Source organism: Lynx canadensis, chromosome A2 (assembly GCF_007474595.2).
Source record: "Lynx canadensis isolate LIC74 chromosome A2, mLynCan4.pri.v2, whole genome shotgun sequence".
Classification (NCBI taxonomy): Eukaryota; Metazoa; Chordata; class Mammalia; order Carnivora; family Felidae; genus Lynx; species Lynx canadensis.
In genome coordinates this window covers 33,514,228-33,542,006 of record NC_044304.2, presented here as the reverse complement: position 1 = coordinate 33,542,006, position 27,779 = coordinate 33,514,228, and the positions used below count along the sequence as shown (strand labels likewise).

Sequence of the window (27,779 nt, the reverse complement as noted above, 5' to 3'; positions counted from 1 at the left end):
ATGACCTACAATGAGGTCACTAAAACATTACAGAGATGTGCCAGAAGAAAACCACAAGAGGCAGTAAAAGAATGACAAAAAGCTGGGCTTTCTTTCTGGAAATAAAGGTGGCCTTTTCTAAGTCATAGGAGTTTGTTCCTAAGTAATGTAGGCCAGTAAAAAAAAGGAGCCAATCTCTTCCAACATTCTTCTCAATTATTTTTAAAGGGTTTTTTAAGATTCAGTACATAAATAAAATATTTTGCATGTTCTTCATTTTCTTAAAACACAAGGAAAATGAAAATCCTGGTGGGAATGTCTGCTCAGACTAGATTCTTTAAAAACATTCTCTACTTCATTCTGATTTTCTCTTTAATCCTAGGAGAGGGTTCGGAGAGATGCTTGCCATGTACTGCTAAGTTTTAATCAGTAAGTTAATTAGTCTTTCAATCTATTTGGCTACTTTGCATGCATTGATTCTCTAATGCTTCTTTCATCAGAATTCTTATCTTCAGAGAATAAAATAACCAGATTCAATCTGTTTAGCTAGTAAAACATGAATCAAAAGTTACTAATTGCTTCTGGAGATTTCAAACTTCTATAAGTCAAATGTCATTTAAATTCATGAGACTGAAAAGAAACAAAACAGCTAACAGAGAATAGAAAAAAAGAATAAAAATACCTATGTATTTAGCCACACAGCAACAGATTTAAAATTTAAATAAAAACTTTAGGGAGTGCTTATAACTTTACATTAATACTGTTTTGTACATAATTATGTACAAGGGGTGCCTGGGTGAATCAGCTGGTTAGGCATCCAACTCTTGGTTTCAGCTCAGGTCATGATCTCACGGTTTCACAAGTTCAAGCCTCCTATCACAAGTTCAAGCCTCTGATAGCACAGAGCCTGTTTGGGATTCTTCCTCTCTACCCCTCCTCCACTCACACTGTCTCTGTCTCTCTCAAAAATAAATAAAACTAAAAAAAAAAATTATGTACAAAATGCCCATGCCAATATCAGTTGAATATAAAGAACTCTATTAAATTCTTTCATTCTTTAGTCAGAGAAATTGTTTTATTTATGATCATTTATCAAAAAGGTTATCAGGCAAATGATTAGTTTCAAGATCTGTGGTAGCTGACACTGAAAACTTCAAGTTAAGAACTAGACAAAATTCGGGCCACCTGTGTGGCTCACTCATGATGTCACAGTTCATGGCATCAAGCCCTGTGTCGGGCTTTGTGCTGACAGAGCAGAGCCTGCTTGGGATTCTCTCTGCCCCTCCCCTGCTTACGCTCATGTGTGCACACTCTCTATCAAATAAATAAAAACACTGAAAGAAAAAAGAACCTGACAAAATCCAAATAGACACAACATAACCCATGTAACCAGTAAGCCTCACTACAACATACCAATGTATTGAGAACTTAACATAAAATAGGCCTCTAACTTAATAAAGTGTGACAGGCTGTAGAGAAGAAGTATCTAATGAGCGCTTGGAAATTACACTGAGAGTTGAAAAAAATTCAAGATCACGTGCTATAAAACCTTTATTTCTCAAACGGAGGCCGGCACAATACCAGAAAAATGTCACTGCTGCTCAACTATGGGACAAAACCAAACCACCTGTCTAATTTAACTAAGCAGAATCATCACTGGCCACAGGACTATACCACAGCTAGGAGGAACCAGTCACACCATGTACATGGCTCTCCTAGAGAACACCCTCCTCGGGTTTCTCCAGAACAAAGGAGCCACTGCCGACTTCACCCTCCTGGGATACCAGTTCTCTTCCCCACCACCACTCCTCCTCCCTGCGGAGCTCTTGGGCTGTCTACACTCATGGCAGCAGCATCTCTGTGAAATGAAAATTTCAATCTCATCTTGCCACTCTCCAGCCTGTAAGTCTCCCAACCTTTCCAAGAGCCCTTAGGATGAAGAACGAAATCACCGCACAGCCTACAACTCTGGAAGTTCTGGTCCCCAACTCCCCCTTGGCTCTACCACCACTGCCCACTGCTGCCCATTGCTTGGCACCTTCCCGCCCCCTTGCTCTCTCTTTTCCTCCATGTCATCTGATTCTCTTTTCCTCCATGTCACCTGACCCTCCTCATGTCTAGGACTGTGTACACATGCTCCCCAATCTCCGAGTCTAGGTTTAGACCCTCTTGTTTGCACATGCTGATCACAGTTTTAGTTCTATAGTTGAGCATCTGACCTTTGATGTGATGTCTGTTGATCCCACCAGACTGTAAGGTTCAGACCTGTTCCGTTTACCAGTAAGTTCCCAGCACCAGCACATGAGGCACTCAATAACCATCTGAAGAATGAATGAATCAATGGCCCTAATAAAAAGTTACTACCCATATGTTAGAAGGTACTACAAATCAACCTTAAAAAGGTACATTGAATTAAAAACTACAAAAAAATAAATAAAAATAAAAACAAACTACAAAACAAAGGACCATGCAATACCCAAAAGAAAAATATAAACAGCCAACCAAATTATGAATGTGTGCTTCCCTATCATTAATGATCAAATAAAACAAATCAAAACAATTTCCCCATAAATTAAAAAGGTTAAAAATATGAAGAATGATTATGGGCACTATTAGGGGAAACAAATTATTATAATCTCGTGAAGGACAATTTGGCAAAATGAAAATTTTCATTTATAAAGCCCTTGACCTGTGATTTTATTTCCAAACATTTCTTCCACAGAAATAAGTGCATAAATATACAAGACAGTTTACTACAGCAATTATTTATAACAGTAAAAAACTGGCAGTAGTCTAAAGGTCCATCCTTGGGATCTTGTTAAATAAATTCTATCTGAGTAACAGACTGCTACACAGCCTTTAAAAGAAAGAAGTCAATCTGAACTCACTGGCACAGAAATATGTTATATTCATAAATTAATTAAATAAGCTATAGAAGCAAATAGAAGCATATATAATGCCATATAATCTCACCTTACAAAGAAATGTGTATGGATCTATACATATGCCTAACTTGAACTTTGGAAGCATACACACTGAATTCCTCCAAGTTATTACCTCTGTCACAAGAGATTGGGAATGAGTAGTATTTTTACCATCTTGCTAATTTTTGTATTGTTCCAGTTTTATAATGAGCATTATAAACTTATAACAGTAAAGATTTCAAATAATACTGCTCCACCAAAAAAAAAAATCCTAATTCACTGATTGCATGTGGTATTGAGTTGGCACTTAGAGGTAACTAAGAACCCTTACCCATGTTCATACCTACCCAGCTTCATTTTGCATACTCTTATGGTCGATGAGTCTCAGGAACCTGTTTCCCGAACATGACCTACAACTTCTCACTTCTGCCCTCCTGCTTTAGTTTTCAGTGTGGAATGTCCTCTCTTTGCCCTCCGTCTCCCGTTTACAGAAGGCTACCTACTCCCCTGCCACCATACATACATACACATACACACACACACACACACACCCCTGCCAAAATCCTATCCACTGTTAAGTCTGTGACCAAATGCCATGAGCTTCCTAAAGTCCTTCCCAAGCTCCTGGTGAGAATTAAATGCTACTTCCTTGACTCCCCGACATAACCCCATTTAGATTTCACTTTCAGTACTAAGTAATCATTACATCTGACCTGACATTATGATCCTTCAGAACAGAAGCCAGCTCAGTCACCTTTGCTCTCCTAAGTATCTAACCCGGAGCCTCATATGTAGCAGGGCTTCAGCACTAGTTTGCTGGGCTGAATCAAACAGATATGGGAGATGATGAGAAAAGACTTTATAAAAAGATTAAATGTTCAGAATAAAAAGAGTAAGTCACTCTTTGTCCCAATTGTGGTTTGCCAGAGCACTTGTGATAGCTGAAAGCCAGTGCCATCTGTCTGCTACTATACTTCTTAGCATTCCATTTAAACAGATAGCTTTGTGATCTATTTAGGGTGACTTCTCCAGAAATTCTGCTGATCATCACTTCCCAAAGGAAAAGGCCACATAGGTTGTTTTGTTTAGCGAGGCTATTCTCAAGAACACAGTAATGTTTTGAGTACCCTTCGATTTCTCCAGAAATTCTTTCAGATTAACTATCACCTAAGAACACAGCTTTGACATCAGACAGACAGACCTGGCTTCAATCTCAACTGGGTCTCCTTAGGAAAGCTATTTAACCCTCTCTAAGCTTCTATTTCTGCATACATGAAATGGGGAAAATAATAGTACCTTACTTCACGGAGTTTTTCAAAATTGAGATTATATTTTTTAACAGTTTATTGTCAAGTTAGCTAACGTCTGCACAGTGTAGTCTTGGCTTCGGGGTAGATTCCCGTGATTCATCATTTACATACAACAGCCAGTGCTCATCCCAACAAGTGCCCTCCTTAATGCCCATCACTCATTTTCCCCGCACCCCCATCAACCCCATTGGTTCTCTCATTTTTTCTCAGTATTTGAGTCTCTTATGCTTTCCCTCCCTCTGTTTTTATCTTTCCTTCCCTTTCCCTATGGTCTTCTGCTAAGTTTCTCAAATTCCACATGAGTGAAAATATATCTATGTCTTTTTCTGACTCACTTATTTCACTTAGCATAATACTCTCCAGTTCCATCCACATTGTTGTACATGACAAGATTTCATTGTTTTTTCATTGCCAAGTAGTATTTCATTGTATATACAGACCACATCTTCTTTATCCATTCATTAGGTGATGGACACTTGGTCTCTCTCCATAGTTTGGCTATTGTCAATAGTGCTGCTATAAACATTGGGGTACATGCGCCCCTACAAATCAGCACTCCTGTTTCCTTGGGATAAATTCCTAGTTGTTCTATTGCTGGGTCATAGGGTAATTCTATTTTTAATTTTTGAGAAATGCCCACATTGTTTTCCAGAGCGGCTGCACCAGTGTGCATTCCCACCAACAGTGCAAGAGTGTTCCCCTTTCTCCACATCATCTCCAATAGAAGTTGTTTCCTGAGTTGCTAATTTTAGCCACTCTGACCACTGTGAAGTGATATCTCAACATGGTTTTGATTTGTATTTCCCTGATGATGAGCAATGTGGAGCATTTTTTCATCTGTCTGTTAGCCATCTGGATGTCTTCTTTGGGAAAGTGTCTATTCATGTCTTCTGCCCATTTCTTCACTGGATTATTTGTTTCTCGGGTGTTGAGTTTGGTAAATTCTTCACAGATTTTGGATACTAACCCTATATCTGACATGTCATTTGCCAATATCTTCTCCCATTCCGTTGGTTACCTTTTAGTTTTACTGAGTGCTCCCTTTGCTGTGCAGAAGCTTTTTATCTTAATGAGGTCCCAATAGTTCATTTTTGCTTTTATTTTCCTTGCCTTCAGAGACATGTCAAGTAAGAAGTCACTGCAGCCGAGGAAAAGGGAGATTAAATGAGAATTAAATACAATTACATGAGCCTGTTACATGCTTGTATATAATAAAAAGCTGGAAACGCCGGTAAAAAACTGCAAAATGCCAGCCTTTATCACTTATCAATAAATAAAAATTATTATTTTTAGTATGTTACTATAAATATCCTTCAAAGTTTCCTGGATGCAGTATTTCTGACATGACTATTAAAGGCCATGAAAAGACTTAGGTGATAAAGATTGAAGATTACATTCATATATTAAATTTAATAAATTCATAAATAAAATACATAAATTCAAGTCTTTTATTAGTAACAATGAATTTAAATTTCTCCTCAAATTCTGCCTCCTGGACAAGAATCACCTATGGACACACTCCACACAAAGCCAAATCATGTGATGCATGGCAGGAACAATTCAGCATCAACTAAAAAACTTGAGAAATACATACGTTCAAATTTCTTTATAACCGTTAGATTTGAATTTATGGGTTAATTTTTTAGAAGCAGAATACAAAGGGCACCTGGGTGGCTCAGTTAAGGGTCCAACTCTCATTTTTTGGCTCAGGTCATGATCTCACGGTTAGTGAGTTCAAGCCCACATCAGGCTCCATGTTGGCAATAGGGAGCCTGCTTAGATTCTCTCTCCCTCTCTCTCTGCCCCTTCCCTGCTCATTCGCTCTCTCTCTCAAAATAAATAAACTTAAAAAAAATACAAAACTGTAACTATAAGACTTGCTGTGAAAAATGTGCACAGGCACATGTTAAAGTGCTCAGTAAATGGCTACTTTTCATCACTATTTGCTACTGCATGGCTAATTTTTGTTTCATTTTCTTTTTAACATCTGTCTCGTACTGGACTATAAAGCACGAGGGCAGGGGCCTTACGTTTGAAGCACTCTTATCCACTACCAGAGCAAAGGCTAACATATACGTCTCGTTGAACAGGTAAAAGATGCCTGATTTGTGGAGGTGAAAAAGGCCTGGGTGCAGTTTTTTCCTTTTCTCTATTTGACATTTCATTAGTGCTACTCAAATTCTGTATCATATAAATTTTCACTACTAAATTTTTATTTCAACAGGTAGCATTTCTTTCAGAAGTGGTAACAAAACATCACATTAACAAGTCTTTTGCAATTATCAAATACTAAAACATTCCTCCAACCCCCTCTTATGCCTAAAGAAAAATGAGAAAGGAAAAGCGGTCCCATCTCCCAGTACGTGAGACACAGAAAAAAGGCGTCCACCAACACTGGTTCTCAACTGTGGTCCTAGATGACCGAGGGTCTCTGAGGGGACCTTGCAGGCTCCAGTGACTGATCAAACTTCAGAATACACTTGTGTCCAGGGTACAGCTCAACATCAAAACAAGCAAAAACGATCTGCTCACTCTGACTTAAAATGCCAAAAGAAAAAAAGTCACACGAAGCAACCTAGAGAATGTGGAAGCATCATTCCCAACTCCTTATAGATCTGGAGATAATATTTCTTCATAAGATACTAACATCCCTTTACAGCAGATTGAAAACTAGGAGGCAACCTTCGAGGAAAGAAAAATACATGGCAAAGAACATGGAAAACTTCCCTTCAAAGTATGTCCAGTACTTCATCCTCTCTTTTCACTCTGTTTGCTCACCCACCGAAGAAGCCATAGCAACACAACCCCTGTCATTCCCCTCAAGTCACATTCTGCCAGTGGTTCTCAGCCAAAGGTCAGGCCCAGGGAGAAGACACCAGTATTATGAAAGAACTTTTTCAGAACCACCTAAGAAAACAATTTAAAAATAAAAGAACAGTCAAGGAAACAGCCTGTGCCTTACACAGGAAGAGGAGGCATGAATTCCAAGTACAAGTAACACAAGACATCCAACACCATGGTTCATATTACAGTAAACAGAGTGACATTTTCCAAAAGTAGAAAATCAATAGAGGGAGCTGGCCAACAAAGATCAAACTGCAGCAAATAACTGAAAAGTGGGAACACTGAAATCTAGATATGCAGAGAGGCAATTAGCAAAGGCCAACTTATCAACCTAAGTGAGGAAAGCGGCTATCACCAAAAGGATGAAGTGTCCCAGAGGAAAGGATGCCAGCAAAAGTCTTCCCATCAAAGAATTCTGACATACTTTCTAACATGGAAAGCACAGGATAAAACGTTGGAAGTTGACCCGAAGCTGTGTGACACTTTGCCGAGGCATAACAAAGATGCTAGTTCTATGTAAGTTATGTGACTAGAAGATAAGCACTGTTTGGGGCACCTGCGGGGCTCAGTCCATTAAGTCTCCAACTTCCGCCTAGGTCACAATCTCGCCATTCCCAGTTGGAGCCCCGTATCCGGCTCTGTCTGTGCTAACAGCCCAGAGCCTGGAGCCTGCTTCAGATTCTGTGTCTCCTCCCCCCACTCACACTCTGTCTCTCTCAAAGATAAATAAACGCTAAAAAAAATTTAAAAGAAAGAAGATAAGCACTGTTCACATTCCTTCTGACACACTTTCACAAAGAAACTCTGTGTCTCTCATGTTGTAAATTACAGTTAAATATCAGCCTTACTATTTTTTTCATTTCCTTACACATTTACATCAACAGCAAGAGTCTGTCATTTAACACTGACGAGAGTTTTTAGAGGTCATTAAATAATCATACCTTTTCTCATCAGTTCTCAAGGCTACTTTGATAACCCAGGCAACCACCCAAAGGACTGCCTTTACTTCACACTGCACAGTGCCCACACTTGCCAAGCTTCTTTTCCCTGAACCGAGGACTGGTTCACAGTAACTACAGCAGGATGTTTTGGGAGTCTCATTCAAGTAACAAGCCAGATGAATTCATGAACTACAAGGACCGTGAAATCGTTAAGTACTGAAGGGGAGAGAAGAGGCAGGCAGGAAAAGAGACGTAATACAGGGTGCGGTATTTATTTAAAAAAAAAAAAAAAAAGTACTTTTTGTATCTTAAAAAAAAACCTAGAGAAAAAGTAATGCTATTATCAAAATTATTTTGTATTATCTCGGGAAATTTCAATAGTCCTTTTTTCATGAACAGATCGTATTTTTATAGTTTTAATCAGGCATGAGCAGATATATCTACGTGCAGTCTTGTATTTTTTTTCTTTTACAAGTATTTTCCATGTTATAGCACACACTCTTCACCAGCACTGTTGTTAATGGCCCATGAATCGCTCATGAAATGCATCTATTACCGTTTACCTAACCACTTCTCTCTTGTGTCACGTTTAAGTGGCTTTCTATTGTCTTCACTGAATTAAATGTTATGAACATCTTTAGGTTGCTAATACTTGGTTCCAACTGCTTTCCTAAAAGTATGAATCGGTCACTGTGCTCTGAGGTTTTTTTCCTTCTCAACAGCCTACTCTGCTCCAAATGAACACTAACATCCCAGGGGCTCTTCCCTTCTACTCTACGACCCTTCAATCCTCCTCGTGAAGCTTTAGGAAGTATTTAAATGACTGCTACATGTCAGGCTCTGTACTGCGTATCTAACATTCTCTCATTCAATACTTAGAACCTGAGCTTCAAGACCGGCAATCATTTACACCTATCTCTCATTCATTCTTTCAGTAAGACTGAGTACCTACAAAATGCCAGGCCCTGGCAGCACAGCGACAAGCAAAACACAACTCCCCCAGGAGCACCTAGCCTACTCAAAGATACTCCCACCTGAGCGGGGGTAGGGGGGTGGGGGAAGGCCATTCCATTGCTGAACTACTTTGATAATAGAACTTTCTAATGACTTCCATTATGCTTCAAATGAAATCCAAAGTCCTGGGGCACCTGGGTGGCTCAGACAGTTAAGCATCTGACTCTTGATTTGAGCTCATGGTTCCAGAGTTTGAGCCCCACAGTGGACTCCCAGCCCATGACTCAGAGCCAGCATGGGATCCTCTCTCTCCCTCTCTTTCTGCCTCTCTCATGCTCGTGCTCTTTCTCTCAAAATAAATAAACATTTAAAAAAAGAAAAGAAAAATCCAAATTCCTTTCCATGGCCCACAAAGACTCACCTCTGATACACGACCCCCTGCCACACTACCCTTACCCACTAGGCCTTAGCCACCACTTTACCATCCTCAATTCCTTCCACCTGAGGGTTTTCGTTCACACTGCTCCCTTTCAATTTTCTCCTCTGCTCCTGGAAGTGTCTTTCCCTTTACTACCTTTCATGTCTTGGCTTGATGTTACCTCCTCGGGGGCTTTCTTGGTCATTCCAAGAATCTCAAGAAGGTTCTCCAATATTGTTCTATCTCCAGCCCACCTCAGTTCATTTTTTAAACGGTACTTATGAGTTTGGTTGGTTCACCACCATACCTCCAAGGGCTAGTGTCCAGAGTGCCTGGTGGACAGAACACATGGCCGATCAACTGTGTGTGCTTAACAAATAAAATCATTCCTCTTTAGCTGGAATGAAATCTAACCTCCTCGAAACTTCTACTTATTGATCCTAATTATGCCTTCTGTAACTGCGGTGAAAAAAAAAGTATCTTTTGGCCTTTGTATCCTATTTTAATAAATTTTAAAACTACCATTCATTTGTTAACTCTGGCACTCACCTGTTTTTAGCAATGGCTAGCTACTGCTGCTGACTTCAGGGAGAGTATCAAGGAGTGTTTATGAGCATGAAATCCCATGTTACACTGCCTGGTTGGAATCTGAGCTCTGACACTTACACACATGAAACAGATATCATTGTGTGACTCTGGAGAAGTTACCTAACCTCTCTGTACCTCAGTTCCTCATTTGGAAAACTAAGATGAGACTTAACTGATTGTCATGGGAATGCAACCTAGTGCAGGCACTCTGGAAAACAGTATGGAGGTTCCTCAAAAAGCTAAAAATAGAACTACCCTACGACCCAGTAATGGCACTACTAGGTATTATCCAAGGGATACAGGTGTGCTGTTTCGAAGGGACACGTGCACCCCAATGTTTATAGCAGTGTTACCAACAATAGCCAAAGTATGGAAAGAGCCCACATGTCCATCAATGGATGAATGGATAAAGAAGATGTGGTATATATAGACAATGGAGTATTACTTGGCAATCAAAAAGAATGAAACCTTGCCATTTGCAACTAAGTGGATCGAACTGGAGAGTATTATGCCAACTGAAATTAGTCACTCAGAGAAAGACAAATATCATATGACTTCACTCATATGAGGACTTTAAGAGACAAAACAGATGAACATAAGGGAAGGGAAACAAAAATAATATAAAAACAGGGAGGGGGACAAAACATAAGAGACTCATAAATATGGAGAACAAACTGAGGGTTACTGGAGGGGGTGTGGGAGGGGGATGGGCTAAATGGGTAAGGGGCACTAAGGAATCTACTCCTGAAATCATTGTTGCACTATATGCTAATTTGGGTGTAAATTTAAAAAAATAAAATTAAAAATAATTTTTAAAAATAAAAATAAATAAAAAAGACTTAACTGATTGTCAGAACTTGAAAAATCAATGTATGTAAAGAGCTTACCCCAGTTCCCAGCAAAGGAATCTTAATTGTCAAAGCTACTACTTCTGTCTCACTAGAGTGGAAAACTTCAAAATGGTGTATTTCTTTGTATCCTTAAAACCTAGTTTACACAAGTCTCAATAGACCTAGATTTAAAACATGATCCCACAAGTGAGGCTAAGGCACTCCCTTGCACATCCTCCGTAACACTATGAAACCAGCCCTCAGATCATTGCCGTTTTTCCTAACAGTCATTTTACTATTCTGTCTCCACCACCTGACCCACGTGAGGTCTGTCTTGTTCACCATATTATCCCTAACACCTGCAACAACAAACAATAATTAAATGAAATTCTACTGAGCCTCCATTACCCCAGTGGAAGCTTTTTCAAATGTTGTGTTTTGTGTTTGTTTTTTGTTTTTTACTGTTTCTTCCTACTCTTCCACAATGAAAACACACACAAGCAGCCAATCTGTCTTGTTCACTGCTGTATCCGGTATCCCTACTGGACCTGCCGTAACAGAGACTTCAAAATATTACAGACGTTTTGGTTCTTGGGTTGTTTTTGATGTTCAAACCTGTTAATTCTGGTAGGTTTCTACACACTACTATCTTATTGGCTCCGTAATTATTTACACTTATCAATATACCCAAAGCTTACAAGAACACTTTATATAAACAGATTAATTATATATTGAATGAACAGGTCATTTTATGAGAGTGAAAACAAATACAGCTAAATAAAAAACACAGTCCTGGACAGGAAGAATCTGAGCGATGCAAGCGTTTTTGTTTCGTTGTGGGTATTTTTTTTTTGGCGGCGGGGGGGGGAGTTGTTGTTACATATACTTAATTCCCAAGTTCTCCAGAATGTGGTCACACTATATAATTGCAACTTTTTTTTTCTTTCCATTTTGAGGAAAACTGTCAAGCACCCCACCCCCGTGTCCTTCTGTTTTCCAGGTAGGAAAGGCACAGCCTTGACACGAGGCCCGGCGGTGGCCCAGGAAACCGGCGTTCCCTCCGGGACCTGCCAGGTGACCACTGACCTGAAGACGGGTCAACGCGCGAAACCGGAAGTGCCAGGGGACAGAAACTACTACGGGCTCCACTGCGCGACTCTGGCACCCCGAGCGCCCCACCCTACCGTCCAGCACTCACCACCAGCGAAGCCATGAACCCAGGCCGCTCCATGGCCCCGCAGACACCGCAAAGGCTATACTTCGAGACTGAGCAGAAGCGGATCGCGACCCCATTCATTGGGTGCCGCCATCTTGGGGGCGGACTTGTAGCGCCGGCACTTCCGCGGCCACGTGAGATTGAGCCAAAACAACTCCACGTGCAACCGAGAAAGCTGGGTCAGAAGGTGCGCCGGGAGGGAGGGGAGGGGTCTGGGGAGGCATGCGGTCTAGCCAAGTCTCGCGACTCTTCTCTGCTTCCGTTTCCTGCAGCAGCCTTGTGATTCGGCTAGATGAAGAAACTCTCGCGATCAAATGAAGCTGGGCGGGATCCTGGAACTGAGAGTCACCGGGTGAAGGCTGGGGAAAGCTACTGTTAGCCCCAAAGAGGCGTGGCTTGGTGGAAGGCGGGGCAATGAAGGGGCGGGACTAGTTTAAGGGATGAGGCTTTTAGTTTCCAGTTCTTTTTAATTTTTCTCTTAGCTCAGTTTGAACCAATTTTGTCTGAGTTTCTATAAAACAGACTCAACATCAGACGATTATTAAAGATATAGAAAAAGGCTTTAAAAGGTTCCTTACTCCAAGTAAAAATTAGCATCCTCCACCTCTTACAGTTACTGCATCTAATAGTATTTACTTTTTAAATTATCTATTTGCAGAATTGCTCATCCTGTTCGCTGTGGTACGAGTGCGCACATCCAGAAGTCCCAACCAAAAGCTACAGGGAACATAGCAGAGCCAGGCTTGAAATTTTTCTTAGTGCGCATCTTCCCTCAAAACCTTTGCAGTAGCCTTAGCAGGCTCCTTGTCTGCCTTTCTTTAATCGATGTTCATACCATTCTTTATTCGCATCTAGATGTGTGATCTAGAAATAATTAGCCAGCATACCTTTAAGGTTTCAAATTCCAAGCTTTGCCTACTAGGTTTGCGCATAACTTCTCCAAGATGGAGTTTCCTCCCTTGTGAACTTGGGATACTGAGAGTAACTTCTTTTGGTACTATTACAGATTCAGTGAGGTAGGTAATGCATGCACGTTTTCAACTTAGTTCTTGGTGCACGGGAAGTATTCTCTAAAGATGATGGTCACATCACTTTCCTGATTTAAATTACTCTCTTTTGCTGCGCATGTGAAATAGTCCAGCTCCTTATCATGGTACTCACCTCCCAGATGGTGTCTTCTGTCACTCTTCCCACTGGCTAGACTACTCACAGACTATATACACTTTCAAGCTCTCCCATCTTACCCGTGTTGTTCCCTCTACCAATACCTTTCCCTATGCTGCCTGCAGAACATTGGTCCTCTCCTGTTTGCCACATGTCACAATCCATAGGCCATCTCAAAATATGCTGGTTCACTACCCCCCGCCCCCCCACCCCACCCCAGCTCCCCCTACCCCCCCCCGCTCCCCCCGCCCCCCCACCTCCCCCGCCCCCCCACCCCCCCACCTTCCCCGCCCCCCCCACCTCCCCGGCCCCCCCCACCCCACCCTGCCCCGTCCCCACCCCGGGGCCAGCAGGAGGACCTCTTATGCTGTTGTTTGTCTCTTTTAAGGGCTTATACGATGAGGTCAGCCCTACCCACCCCTGCCCTCCATAATCTCTCTTTTGATTAATTCAAATGATTAGGGACCTTAATTACATATGCAAAATCTTTTTTTGCAACATAACCATGGAAGTTATATTTCATATCACGCTAGCAGGTTCTAATCATACTCAAGGGATATGATTGCACAAAACGTATGAGTTAACAGGGCAGGAATGTTTAGAACCATCTTAGAATTATGCCAACCACATTTACCCATAAGCCCTTGCTAGCAGACTCCTCCAAGGCCATCAAGGTTTGATCAGTAGGCTTCCACTAATGCTTTCCTCAAAGTCCTTCCATTTTTTAATCTACTGCCTGGTGACAAAGCCACTCCTAGAGTTTGAATGTTTGATACAGCAGCAGCCCATTTTTAAGTACCAAAACCTCATTTAAAAAAAAAATTTTTTTTTTAAAGGGGTGCCTGGGTGGCTCAATCGGTTAAGCTTCTGACTTCGGCTCAGGTCATGATCTGGAGGTTCACGAGTGCGATTCCCGTGTCAGGCTCTGTGCTGGCAGCTCAGAGCCTGGAGCCTGCTTCAGATTCTGTGTCTCCTCCTCTCTCTGCCCCTCCCATACTCATGTTCTGTCTCTCTCTGTCTCTTAATAATAAATAAACGTTTAAAACAATTTTTTTTTAGGTACCAAAATCTGTACTGGTTGTCTATTGGTGAGTAACAAACTATCCCAAAACTTAGAACAGTAAACCTTTATTACCTCACACAATTTCTGTAGGACAGGTATCCAAGAATGCCTCAGCTGAGGGGTTTGGTCTCAGGGTGTCCCTCATAGGTCTACAGTCAAGTTATCAGCTAGGGATATAGCTGAAGCTTTGACTGGAACTGGAGGATCCACTTACAAAATGGCTGACTCCCATGACTGGCAAATTAGTGCCAGCTTTTGGCAAGTGGCCAGTTCCTTGTGACAGAAACTTCTCCATAGGGTTGCTTGAGTGTCGTGATACTATGGCAGCTGGTTTTCCCCAGAGTGAGTGATCTAAGGGAGAACAACAAAGAAACTAAAATGTTTTCCATGATCAGAGAAGTCACTCAGTGGTCATACCTGCAATAGCCTATTTGTGTGTGTGTGTGTGTGTTTTAATGTTTATTTATTTTTGAGAGAGAGAGAGAGAGAGAGAGAGAGAGGCAGAGAGTGGGAGACACAGAAACCAAAGCAGGCTCCAGGCTCAAGCTGTCAGCGCAGAGAACAAAGCAGGGCTCGATCTCACAAACTGCAAGATCACGACCTGAGCTGAAGTCAGACACTTAACCGACTGAGCCACCCAGACGCCCCTGCAATAGCTATTTGTTACCACAGGCCATCCCTACTTTTTATGGGATTGTACTAAACAGAGACATGAATGAATACCGGCAGGTGAGAATCATGGAGTGTCACGATGGAAGCTGAATACCGCATCAGAGACATGCAAGTGAAGATTCTACTGAGATCCAGGGACCTACTCACTACAGTGACAACAATCAGAAAGCCCCCAAAGGCCAAGTATTGTGGCAAGAATGAAGAGCATTTCATACATGCTAGGAATGTAATATGGTACGACCACTACAGAAACCAATGCCCCTCTTATTGTTTTGTATATGTTTTTGTTGCATTTTTTTCCCCACAAGCTCTAATTCACTTCATTTTTCTTGTATAAAACTAGGTGGTGGCCATACCCCTGCCTGGAGACCGGGGTGTGGATCTTTACAAGACGGTTGGCGGATTCCTGATAGACTTGGTGAACTCAGTCTCTTTCCAGAGGTGAGAAGGAGATAGATGTAGGTCTTGGGAATGGCACCAAAAGTGTCCGTGGTGAAGTTGCCCAGCGTGGCAATGCAGCTCCTGGCTGAGGTGTAGCAGTCTTCAATGCCAGCCATCAGCATCAGCTTCTCGGGCATAGGGGCTGAGATAATGCCAGGGCCTCTGGGGATGAGGATGAGGGGAACTAGCACAGAGCCACAGCGGCCCGTCACCTTGCATGGGACAGTGTGGGGCTTGCCAGTCTTGTTCTCCCAGGAGCCTCGCCACACGGGGACAACAGAAAACATGGCCAGGATGATGGCCCCATGGATGGCAGTGGCTACCTCCTTAGAGCAGTTAACATCCAGACTGATACGTTCATTGTAATCTCCGATGGCAGCAAATGCCTGCGAACAGCCCGAGAAGGTTGATGGTCCCCTGACCTGCACGGCAGCAGTAACCCACCCAGGACCTGTTGCATGAGTCCAGGAAAGGGTAGCTTCTGTGAGGCCAGTCTGAGGTCCTGAGGAGATCCTTTCTCTCTCTTCCCATTTTTTTTTTAATTTCCACCTATAATTTTCTACCTCCCCAAATGCTTTTTGTCCCCCACCCCCTAGCTTTCCAATGTGCCTCTTAGGTATTTACACAAGAGAAATGAAAACATGTGTCCATCACACTTATATGAAATTCCAGAAGAGATAAAATTATAGCACCAAAACAGACTAGAGGTTCCAAGGCCCTGGAGTGGAGGCAAGGATCGGGTTCCAAAGGAGACACCAAAGAGTACTTTTTGGTGATAGAGATATTCTGTATCATTATTGTGGTGGCCACTGCTTGGGTATATGTTTTATATATGCAATACATTTACAAAAATGCATTGAATTGCACAATTTATTGTTTTTAATTACATGAGTTAAACGGATGCGTTTTACTATATGTAGGTTATACCTCAATAACATTGACTAAAATAACATATTTGTCTACCTGGATGGGGATTTTTTAATAATATATTCATGGAAAGGACTGAGTCCACTGCCTGGCTTGTAGAAAATATTAAATTTATTCATTATTTTCCCATTAATGTTATAGGGTCTGAATGTTATGAATGAGAGATTGATAAATTATTGAGGTGCACATGCACTTTGTGATACACGCTATCATACCTCCCTAAGAGAAAACAGATGTTCTTTCCAGTTACTAATGATTTTGGAAGTCTTAGATGCAACTCTTCCCATAAGAAAGAATTTAACCCAGACTGTTGATTTTAATTTTGAGACAGTACTTCGTTGGTTCTAAAATTAAGGAGAAACTCTTTTCCTCTTCAATGTGATGACCGTCTTCAACTATGTAGGAAGAAATTATGTTGATGCCATTTTCTGGTAACTTGGAAGGTAATACAATTCATTGGATGCCTTCTAGAATCAAGAAGAAATGTGACATTCTCTCCTTTTGTACAAAGGTAAAAGCTTCGCCAAGTATTTCATGATGCCACTAGAAGCCTTCTTGGAGACACGGATCTTACAACATGACCCAGGACCTCCTTTTCATAAAATGCTAGCAGAAAAATATGTCACCAGAGTGCCCAGGTAGCTCAGTTGATAGAACATCTGACCCTTGATTTTATTACAACATGACCCGGGACCTCCTTTTCATAAAATGCTAGCAGAAAAATATGTCACCAGAGTGCCCAGGTAGCTCAGTTGATAGAACATCTGACCCTTGATTTTATCTTAGGTCATGATCCCAGGGTCATGGGCCCTGCACTGGGCATGGAGCCCGCTTGAAATTATTCTCCCTCTCCTTCTGCCCCTACCTGCTCACATGCAAGCACATGGGTGCTCTCTCTCTAAAAATAAAATTAAAAAAAAAAGAAAGAAATATCTGTCACCCCTTGAACATACCTTTTAAATGGAGTATTTCAGGGGCGCCTGGGTGGCGCAGTCGGTTAAGCGTCCGACTTCAGCCAGGTCACGATCTCGCGGTCCGTGAGTTCGAGCCCCGCGTCAGGCTCTGGGCTGATGGCTCAGAGCCTGGAGCCTGTGTCCGATTCTGTGTCTCCCTCTCTCTCTGCTCCTCCCCCGTTCATGCTCCGTCTCTCTCTGTCCCAAAAATAAATAAACGTTGAAAAAAAATTTAAAAAAAAAATAAATAAATAAATAAATGGAGTATTTCAATGCATCATCATTGTCACCACACTGCAGGTATGATATGTCCTCAAATCTTCAATGTGAAGAGACACTGGAAATTAGGTAAGCGCTGATTTGCATTAAGCATGAGAAATTACATGATAACACTGTCTTCTTTAATTAAATCTACCACCGTAAGCCAAGTTTACTTTTAAACAAGTTCTGAAATCTCAATAGCATTTATAAGAATTTGCAGTAAGTCAAAAAACATACCTCAAAAAACACATTAGGCCTAACTTGGGAGACGAAGGACATAATGTTCAGGCAGCACTAGGCCCAATCTCCAGGCCACTGTTGCGGATCTTCATTAAAAAATGAGGTCAGGGGTGCCTGGGTGGCTCAGTCGGTTAAGCGGCCGACTTCGGCTCAGGTCGTGATCTCGCGGTCTGTGAGTTCGAGCCCCACATCGGGCTCTGTGCTGACAGCTCAGAGCCTGGAGCCTGCTTCAGATTCTGTGTCTCCCTCTCTCTGACCCTCCCCCGTTCATGCTCTGTCTCTCTGTCTCAAAAATAAATAAATGTTAAAAAAAAATTTTTTTTTTTAAAAATGAGGTCATAGAATCACGTTCAGTAAAAGTATCCATGGAGGTATTTTAACCCATCTGCAAAGGATAGCAAATATATGTAATGGAAAGGAAGTCCAATGAAAAATGCAAAAAGGCTCATTTTAAAAGCCTGTTTTCCTTTAAGTAGTAGAATCAAGAGTATACTACTGGGTGTTGTATGGAAACCGATTTGACAATAAATTTCATATATGGAAAAAAAAAGTATACTTGCCACGTGGCTTTGTCTTTCCATTTCAAATCAGTGAGAAAAAAAAAGATGGTCCTCTCAATAAATGGTGTGGGGACAGTCAAGCACACATTTGGAAGAAAATAATTTTTCATCCTTGTTTCATGCTTTACCTCCAAATACTGTTCCAAATGGCTTAAAACTTTTACTTGACATAATTAAACTATTGAAATAGGTTTTAAAAAGGTAAACATTTTAATATTATTAAATTAAATATTTAATATTTAATATTATTTAGGTAAAGAAACAGGTTCTATGCATGACTTTTTTTTATACTAAGGAAAATATTTACAGTATATATGACAACAATGAATCCTTAACATTAAATACCTCCTATAAATCAATAAGAGAAAGACTAATACAAATGGAAAAAATGGGCAAAGTTCATAAAGGAAGAAATACAAGTGGCTAATGAACATGTGGAAAGTATTTTAAATTTACTGGTAGTACCAAAATGAAAATTAAAAAGCAATAAAGCATTTTTCGGGTAAAGATTTATTTTATTCTTTTAATGTTTATTTATTTATTTTGAGAGAGAGAGAGAGAGAGCACAAGCAGGGGAGGAGGAGAGAGAGAGAGGGAGAGAGAGACTCCCAAGCAGGCTCCATGCCATCAGCGCAGAGCCTGACTCAGGGCTCGATCCCATGAACCATGAGAACCTGAGCCAAAATCAAGAATTCGAAGTTTAGTCGACTGAGCCACCCAGGTGCCCCAAGATTTTTTTTTTTAAGTAATCTTTACACCCAACGTGGGGCTTGAACTTACAACCCTAAGATCAAGAGTCACATGTTCTACCTACTAAAACAACCAGACTGCCCAATAAAGCATATTTTTAAAATCTTATCAAATAGGCAAAGATTTTTTTCCCAGAGGGAGAGTATAGTAGATTTTCTGGTGAGTAATATGGCAAGATGTATCAAAATCCTTTTAAAAATGTTCTTTGTCCTTAATTATTTCTACTTCTTGCATTGTGCTCGAAGGAACTTTTTTTTTTAATCCATAGAAATAGAACTATAAGGATATTCATTTCGCTGCTTACCATAGCAAAAGGAGAATTTTTTTATACATCTAAAAATGTTCATCCGTATGTGGCTGAGATAATTTGTAATAGGTCCCATGTGTAGCTATTTAAAAGCATGACGTAGGGGCACCAGGGTGGATCAGTGGGTTGGGCGTCTGACTTCAGCTCGGGTCATGATCTCATAGTTTGTGAGTTCAAGCCCCATGTCAGGCTCTGTGCTGACAGCTCAGAGCCTGGAGCCTGCTTCGGATTCTGTGTCTCCCTCTCTCTGTGCTCCTCCCCTGCTTGTGCTCTGTCTCTCTCTCTCAAAAATAAATAAACATTAAAAAGAAAAAAATGTTAAATAAATAAAACCATAATGGAGATGAATCGTTAATGATACAGAAAGATGATAAACATAAAAATAATTGCACAAGAGCATGGGCATATGCTGGTTTTTCTCTTTATGCCTCAGCAGATCTATTCTCTGCCTTCTCTGCCTTGTTTTCTGTCCTAGGGCGCTGACCCCTAGGAACTGCCCTCTGGTTTCCAGCTGGGTTTGGCCAGTAACAGTCATGGGCAATCTGAGGATGGCAAAAGAACGATGCCAGGGTATTTCTTCTCTGCTTGCTCCCTGTCTTGACCCAACTCTGACAGGTGGTGTGTCCCTGGACAAATCTCCTGTAAGACAACTTTCCCTCTGTGGCTCCCCTTTTTTTGGTCTCTTCTAACACAGTTTCCTTCCCTTCCTTCTTCAGGTCTATGGATGATAATGGATTTTTCATAATGTTATAAGCCCTGGCTGCTTCTTTCATACCTAACTGATATTCTTTTTTTTTTTTTATTTTTTTTAATGTTTATTTATTTTTGAGACAGAGAGAAACAGAGCATGAACGGGGAGGGTCAGAGAGAGGGAGACACAGAATCTGAAACAGGCTCCAGGCTCTAAGCTGTGAGCACAGAGCCCGACGTGGGGCTCGAACTCACGGACCGCGAGATCATGACCTGAGCCGAAGTCGGCCGCTCAACCAACTGAGCCACCCAGGCGCCCCCTAACTGATATTCTTAACATGGTGCACAGTTCTGCTCAAAAATCCCAATTGGGTGCCCTCTTTTTGCTGATAAAACTCTGGCTGATGAAAGACAATGTGATCCAATTTTTTTCCTGCTTATTTTTGAGAGAGAGAGAAGGAGAGAGAGAGAACATGTGTGCACACTCGCACACACATATGTGGGAGAGGAGCAGAAGGAGGGGGTGGCAGAGGATCTGAAGCAGACTCTGTGTTGACAGCAGAGAGCCTAATGTGGGGCTCAAACTCTCAAACCATGAGATCATGACCTGAGCCAAAAGCAAGAATCAGATGCTTAATCAACTGAGCCACCCAGGTGCCCCAATCCAATTTTTGTAAACTTACATGTATCAATTATCTATTGCTACATAACAAACTACCCCAACCCTTGGTGGCTTAAAACAACAAACATTTACGATCTCAGAATTTCTTTGGGTCCAATATCTGAATATTACCCAGCTACACATAGGCTGGCTCAAAGTCTCTCAGGAGACTGCTGTCATTCTGTCACCAGGGCTGCAATTCCATCCGATGGCTCAAGTGGGGGAGGATCCACTTCCAAGCTCACTCACGTGGGTGTTGGCAGGAGCCAGTTCCCTGCAGGATATGGGATTGAAGGGCTCAAGTCTTCACTGTCTACCGGCTGGAGGCCTTCCTCAGTTCCTTGCCACATTTGTGTTTCCATATAGGAGCTTGCAACATGGCCCCTGGCTCTCATCAGAGGGAGCAAGCAAGCAAGACTGAAAGAGAACACCCAGGCTAGAAGCCACAAACTTGGTCATCTTACCTCTGAGTTGACATCCCATAAACTTTACCAGCCCACACTCAGGGGGAGGGGATTACACAAGGAAATGAATAGAGGCAGAAGGAATCATTGGCGGCAATCTTAGAGGCGAAATATAATTTGCAAATGCACATGAAAAAATCTGCATGATCGTTGATTATCTTTGGGTACATTAAAAATGATCTTTCTGTTTTCTCTTTGCATTACTGTTCATGTCTAATGAATAATTACTACTGCTGTGACTACTATCATCATTTGAATCTCTTGTTGCTAACCTATCTCTAACTGTGACAGCCCCTCACTTGACATTGCTTAATTTCTTTACCTTTTTCCATGAGCAAGTTGATATAAACCTGTCTAGACTTTAGAAAGAGTGAATAAATTATCTGCCATAATTGGATTTTGTTCCATATTTGACCCAACGGGAAGCTATAGCTAAGTTTCCAAGATATGTACAAAAATAATCAGGATGAAATTTGTTCAGCTAATTTTTGCATTCTCTGACAAAGAGTTCCACCCTATCAGACGTGGAAATTATCTTCAAACCTTATGCCTTGTGCATTTACTGCCCATCAGTTTGGCAGGCCTGTCACACTGAAATATAATACAGAAGTGCCCTTGGTGTAATCACTCCCCTCTGTTGAAGTGGCAACAAATAGTTACAGGTCACCCTTGTGACACAGATGGGGACAGCAAATGATTTTTCTCAGCCACTCACTATTGTTATATTCAAGGGCAAATTGAGCTGTTTTTTCTTTACAGTAGAGGATAATGGGAAAACATAAATGGGGTTCATGATCTTCGCATTATAGGAAACTTAAAGAGAAATGTTCACCATTAAACCGCATAATAAGCACAACTTTATTATTCCTCAAATTAATTCAATCAGCAAGTGCTAAATAAGCACCTACTGGGTGTCCATAATCCCCTTCTTCTCATATAAATATCTTACCCTACCAGTTTCATTTTTTTTATCAAAGTTCCATGATTCTTACAATATGCTAGTTTAAGAAGCTTGCCTTTTAATTTCTCCTTTATCTTTGAAGCAAACCGTTACCTTCAAAAACACCCCTCCTCTCCCTTCCTCTCCTTTATCTCTGCAAAACATCTTCAAAATTATATCTTGGCTAATGAATGGCTGAACCAGTCATATAAACCTCCTGCTGACTCCATAACCCCCTGTCCAGTTCACCTGGACAGCTCTGCATGAGTAAAAGAAATTGCAATCACTTTATATCAGGCCCTATGAGATGACTGGCCATTTCCCCACTTACTTTCCCACTTAATCCAAACTGTCACCTGTGATGTAGGTATTATAATTGAGCCTGGACTCCTGGTTTCTTAAAGAAAAACAACAAAACCCAAAAGGAATTCATGGCCACCTCAGCAAACAGTTTGGCCGTCTCTTACAAAGCTAAACATAGTCTTAACATTTGATCTGGTAATTGCACTGCTTCATATTTACTGAAATTAGTTGAAAACTCGTGTTCACACAAAAACCTGCACATGAATGTTTACATCAGCTTTATTCACAAGTGCCAAAACTTGGAAAAACCAAGATGTCCTTTAGTAGGTGAACGGATAAATAACCTGTGGTCTATCCAGACAATGGAATACTATTCAGCAGTAAAAATAAATGAGTTGTTAAGCCATGAAAAGACATGCAGCAACCTTAAATGACTATTAAGTGAGTGAAGTCAATCCAAGAAGGCTGCATACTATATGATTCCAACTACTATATGACATTCTGCAAAAGGCAAAACTATGGAGCAGTAAAAGATCAGTAGTTACCAGAGGTTAGGAAGAGGGAGGAATGAATGGGCTGAGTGCAGAGGATTTTTAGAGCCATGAAATAAATTAGTATGATAATGTAATGATGGATGCAAATCATAATACATTTTTTCAAACCCAGAGAATATACAATGACAAGAGGAATTGACCCTATATAGACTATGGATTTGGGATAATCATAATGTTTCAGTGAAGGTTCATCAATTTTAACAATTTTACCACTCCAGTGGGGATGTGGATGGGCTGGGGAGAGGTATGGAGAATATATGGGAACTCTCTACTTTTTGCTCAATTTTCCTATGAACCTAAACTCGTCTAAAAAAAAGTCTACTATAATAATAATTTTTTTAAAAAAAGGTGACTCAGTCAGTTAAGCATCTGTCTCTTGATTTCAGTTGAGGTCATGGTCTCATGGTTCATGAGATTGAGCCCCACATTGGGCTCTGGGCTGACAGCATGGAGTTTGCTTGGGATTCTCTCTATCTCCCTTTCTCTGCCCCTCCCCTGCTCTCTGTTTCTCAAAATAAATAAATAAACTTAAAAAATAAAATAAAAAAGGAAGTCATTGTACTAGTCTTTGAGATTCCCGATGATAATAACCTTTAGTCACATTCTATCTTCCTTATAGCCAAGGAGAGAGACAGGGAGGAAAGGAAAGGAAAAAGGAAGGGAAGGGGAGGCAAGAGAAGGCAAGGGAAAGGTCAGAGAAAGGAAAAGAAGAAAAGTGAGATAATGTAAGAAAAAACAATCATGTTGATATTAAGACACTTTTTCTCCAACCCAAATGTCGACAACTGTGGATAAACAATATGTGGTATAAACATACAACGATATTTTATTTAGCCTTAAAAAGGAAGGAAATTCTGACACATGGCACAGCATAGATGGCCTTGAAGATGTTATGTTAAATGAAATAAGCCAGTTACAAAAGGACAAATACTATATTCTTCTGCTTACAGGAGGTGCCTAGAATAGTCAAATTGACAGACAGAAAGTAGAATGTTGGTTGCCAAGAGCCAGGAGGGGGCAGAGGGAGATGGTTAGTTAGTGTTTAATGGGTACATAATTTCAGGTGGGGAAGATGAAAAAGTTCTAGAGATGGATGGCAGTGATGGTTGCACAACTGTGTGGATTACTTACTGCCAGTGAAGTATTCACTTAAAATGGTTAAAAGGGTCATTTTTATGTTATGTATATATAACCACCATAAGCAAGACACCTTTTCTTCATAGGAGATAGAATATCTTTAATATATTCCATTTCAAAGGTGAAATGCATCTCAGTCTCACAAAAAAAAACCTGAGGCACCACTTTTTTTAATCAACCAATCACCAAAGTTCTCCCTATCCCTTCAATGCCATTTTGCCTCATAGGTCAGTTGCTAGAAGGAAGGAGACAGGGAGACAGCCATGAGGGGATCCCTCCATTACACAACACAGAGCCCCTGAGCATTCACTGGGAAATTTTTAAAGAATACTATTGGGGCACCTGGGTGGGTCAGTAGGTTAAGTGTCCGACTTCCACTCAGGTCATGAAATCACGATTTGTGAGTTTGAGCCCCCTGTCGGGCTCTGTGCTGACAGCTCAGAGCCTGGAGCCTGCTTTGAATTCTGTGGCTCCTTCTCTCTCTGCCCCTCCCCCCCCCCGCTCTCTCTCTCTCTCTCTCTCTCTCTCAAGAACAAATAAACATTAAAAATTTTTTTAAAGAATATTTATTGTTTCAAATTTCCATTCACCAACTCTCTCCTCACATACCTATCTCGACTCAGTTTACCATTTTATACCTTCCTCATTGCAAGCTTTCCAAACAGCTCTGTGGCACCGTGGTCTTTTTCTTTGTTACCTTCTGCCAAACAAACAACAGTCCTGTGTTCAAAAGGGCACAACCTTTTATTCTTTGGAGCTAGCAGCATGTGTCCTAAAGGAACATTCTAGGCTTAATGCTACAGGCCAAACAGCAATCTTTTTGATCTTTCTCAGGTGAACCTGCTTAGAGTTCAAAGGATCTTGAAAAAAGGGAGCTTATACCTTTGTCATTCATTTCTCAAGTTCAATGCTGCTAACATTGCAAAACGGCCACAGTTCCCCTAAATAATTACAAAAGAACACAGTACTACCTGCAGAGTAATGTGTCGCTCAAATGAAGTCCCACATCCTTTGTTAATGTTTACTTTTTTCCTCTTCCAAGTTGTATTTCTCGGCAGACATTTTCTATTTTTCCCTTTAGCCTGTATGATCTGGCCTCTAGCTAGTGCTTCAACTTCATGGGCTGCCAGTCCATTTTCTTTGCTAATGAAGCTTTAGCAACACTGAGGGCTTTTGGTGCCTCAGATGAGTTGATCCTGTTCGTATCTTCAGTCTCAGGGCCTTTGCACATGCCTAACCCCCATGCCTACATTTCTCCTTCTCATGTGAACTTCAATGAGGGCTCAGTTAATGAGGTTTCCTTAGAGGCTGTCTTCTCTTCACGTCACCCAGCTCCCACCAGTTTTCTCCCTGAGTGTCATACTTTTTCCCCAGCACTTGTCATAACTTGTAATCCTATATTTGTGTGCTCGCTTCACACCTTTCTCCCACACGAGATTATAAAATCCATTAACATGAGGACAATGTTTATCAAGTCCACAACTGTGTACTCAGTGCCAGATACACAGTTGAGCTCAAACGTTGGAATGAAGGGAAGAAAGGAGAGAGAAGTGAGGGAAGGGAATTAAGGAAATGTCTGACCCAAGTGCATCTTCAGTTCTGTAACAAGGCTAATGTGCATTGAGAAGGGGCAGTAGGCACCAAACGGTCCTGGAGACCAATACTAGAGGATTAGTAACACTATTGAAATCTTCAGGATCCCCTTCTCCTCTTGCCCTGCCCCTGAGAATTATTCTTCGCGGAAGATAGTAGGAAAATGAAGGATGTCAATTTGGAGTATGTGTTCCTGGCAAGAAGAGAGCATGTAGAACCCATGGAGCAATCTTTATGCTGATTTCCCTGATCCCTGCTTCTCCCAGAGTTCACTACCAATGGCCTGCCATGATTTCCTTTCAAGAAATGAGTTCGCTCAAAAACACAGGTGAATCCAATCAGGGGGATGAGAAACTAGTTCTGTAGTGTCATTGTGGACAATAGATTGGCCATTTCACAACAGCAGACGAGCACCTCTCTTTTAAAAGCCGTGACGGTCAGGATGCCTCAGTGGCTTAGTTGGTTAAGTGCCCGACTCTTGATTTTTGCTCAGGTCATGATCTCCGTTTGTTGAGTTCAAGCTCCCTATTTCTGCCCCTCCTCTCATTTCCCACCCCCCTCAAAATAAATAAAATAAACATTAAAAAAAAACTTTAAAAGACATGATGGTCGTCCATGACATCATATGTTGCTTGCAGAAATGAGAAGATCAAAGAAAAACCTAGGTTTTTGTCATAGTAAGTCTGGGGAAAGAGTGATTTAAAACAATTTTTTTAATGTTTATTTATTCTGAGAGAGAGGCAGACAGAGCATGAGTGGGGGATGGGCAGAGAGAGAGGGAGACACAGAATCTGAAGCAGGTTCCAGGCTGTGAGATGTCAGCACAGAGCCGGACGCGGGGCATGAACGCACGAACCACGAAATCATAACCTGAGCTGAAGTTGGATGCTCAACCAGCTGAGCCACCCAGGCGCCCCTGGGAAAAGAATGATTTAAAATAACTCTCAAAAATCTAAGAATACCTTTAACTAATCCCTTAGAAGTAATGTTTCCATAGTGTTTCAATTATAGTCTTTTCCCATGCGATATGTAAGTTATCCTAAGTGCTCAGAGAATCCTGTGCTTAAGCAAACACCCATAGTATGCTTACTTCACGCCTACAAAGAATGAATTTTTAGTTCATGAAAACCAGTTAGAACTACTTCTGTCGAGGAACAACTGATCAATGGCAGTAGTAGGTGATCTATTGTGCCCTTCTTTTCTGCCTCTGCTCCTACTCAACTTCTAAAATAGTCCTCTAGGGGCGCCTGGGTGGCTCAGTAGGTTAAACATCTGACTCTTGGTTTCGGCTCAGGTCATGACCTCATGTTTTGGGGGTGTAGGGCTCTGCACTGGCATCTCAGAGCCTGCTTGGGATTCTCTCTCTCCCTCTTCTGCCTCTCACCCACTCATGCTGTCTCTGTCTCTCTCAAAATAAATAAATACACCTTTCTAAAATAAAATAAAATAAAATAAAATAGTCCAAAAGACAGCTTAGGTGGACAAGAAAATTGGGACAGGACTTGTGATCAAGATTTAAGATTAAGTTGAGAAATATATTTCTAAAATCCATATTGTGTGTTTATCTTCTTTTCGAATACTCTATAATTAACAATGAGACTTGTTTGTAATTTTTTTTACAACTTGGTCTTAACTATGGATTTATTTACATGGAAATTCACAACATATGCCAGTTGCTTTGGGCAAGAATTTAGAGATGAGAGGAATTGTTGTGTATGCACTGTGTTCTCATTCATCAAAGAATCATGGAGAGTATTTCGAGTGAAATGTCAACATCAGGCCCTGGGCTGAACCCAGATGTGCCTTTAAAACAAATTCAGAGACTATTTTCCGATAGAACTGTCTCATTACAAACGACAAATTAAGAGACAATAGGGAAGGTTATATCTGCCTCGTTTACAGTAAAACCTCTAACTGTGGGGACCACACTGCGAATGGAAGAGCCTTGAACTAGACTAGCGTGGTCTCAGGGAGTGGTGGGAAACTGAGGCTGCAACCCCTCTGTGCTAAGGGGACACACTCATATCTTGTACGTGTGGCAGCTGTACATGTCCTGTGTAGGTGAGGAAGGTCACAGAGCTGGGAATCTGAGTAG

The 27,779-nt window shown here is 41.2% G+C and overlaps 2 protein-coding genes across 9 annotated transcripts in view; both read right to left on the bottom strand.

The window, feature by feature from the left end:
• SLC25A26 (solute carrier family 25 member 26) overlaps positions 1-12,283 on the bottom strand; it is a 139,386-nt gene extending 127,103 nt beyond the window's left edge. For 2 of the 8 annotated variants that reach the window (XR_003967015.2, XM_030307189.2), the window contains exon 1: positions 11,987-12,276. Coding sequence is in view for 7 of the 8 variants with exons in the window: in XM_030307189.2 (XP_030163049.1) it covers positions 11,987-12,085 (99 nt within the window). In the remaining variant the exon portion in view is untranslated. Of the gene's footprint in view, positions 1-11,986 lie in introns of all 8 variants that reach the window. The other 6 variants (XM_030307193.2, XM_030307191.2, XM_030307188.2 and 3 more) reach the window with 6 other exon arrangements.
• Positions 12,284-15,213: 2,930 nt separating this feature from the next.
• The window catches only part of LOC115501215, a 34,822-nt gene continuing 22,256 nt past the window's right edge, over positions 15,214-27,779 (bottom strand). The window contains 3 exon segments of the mRNA XM_030296178.1: positions 15,214-15,317; positions 15,320-15,352; positions 15,355-15,955. Coding sequence (XP_030152038.1) covers positions 15,214-15,317; positions 15,320-15,352; positions 15,355-15,955 — 738 coding nt within the window.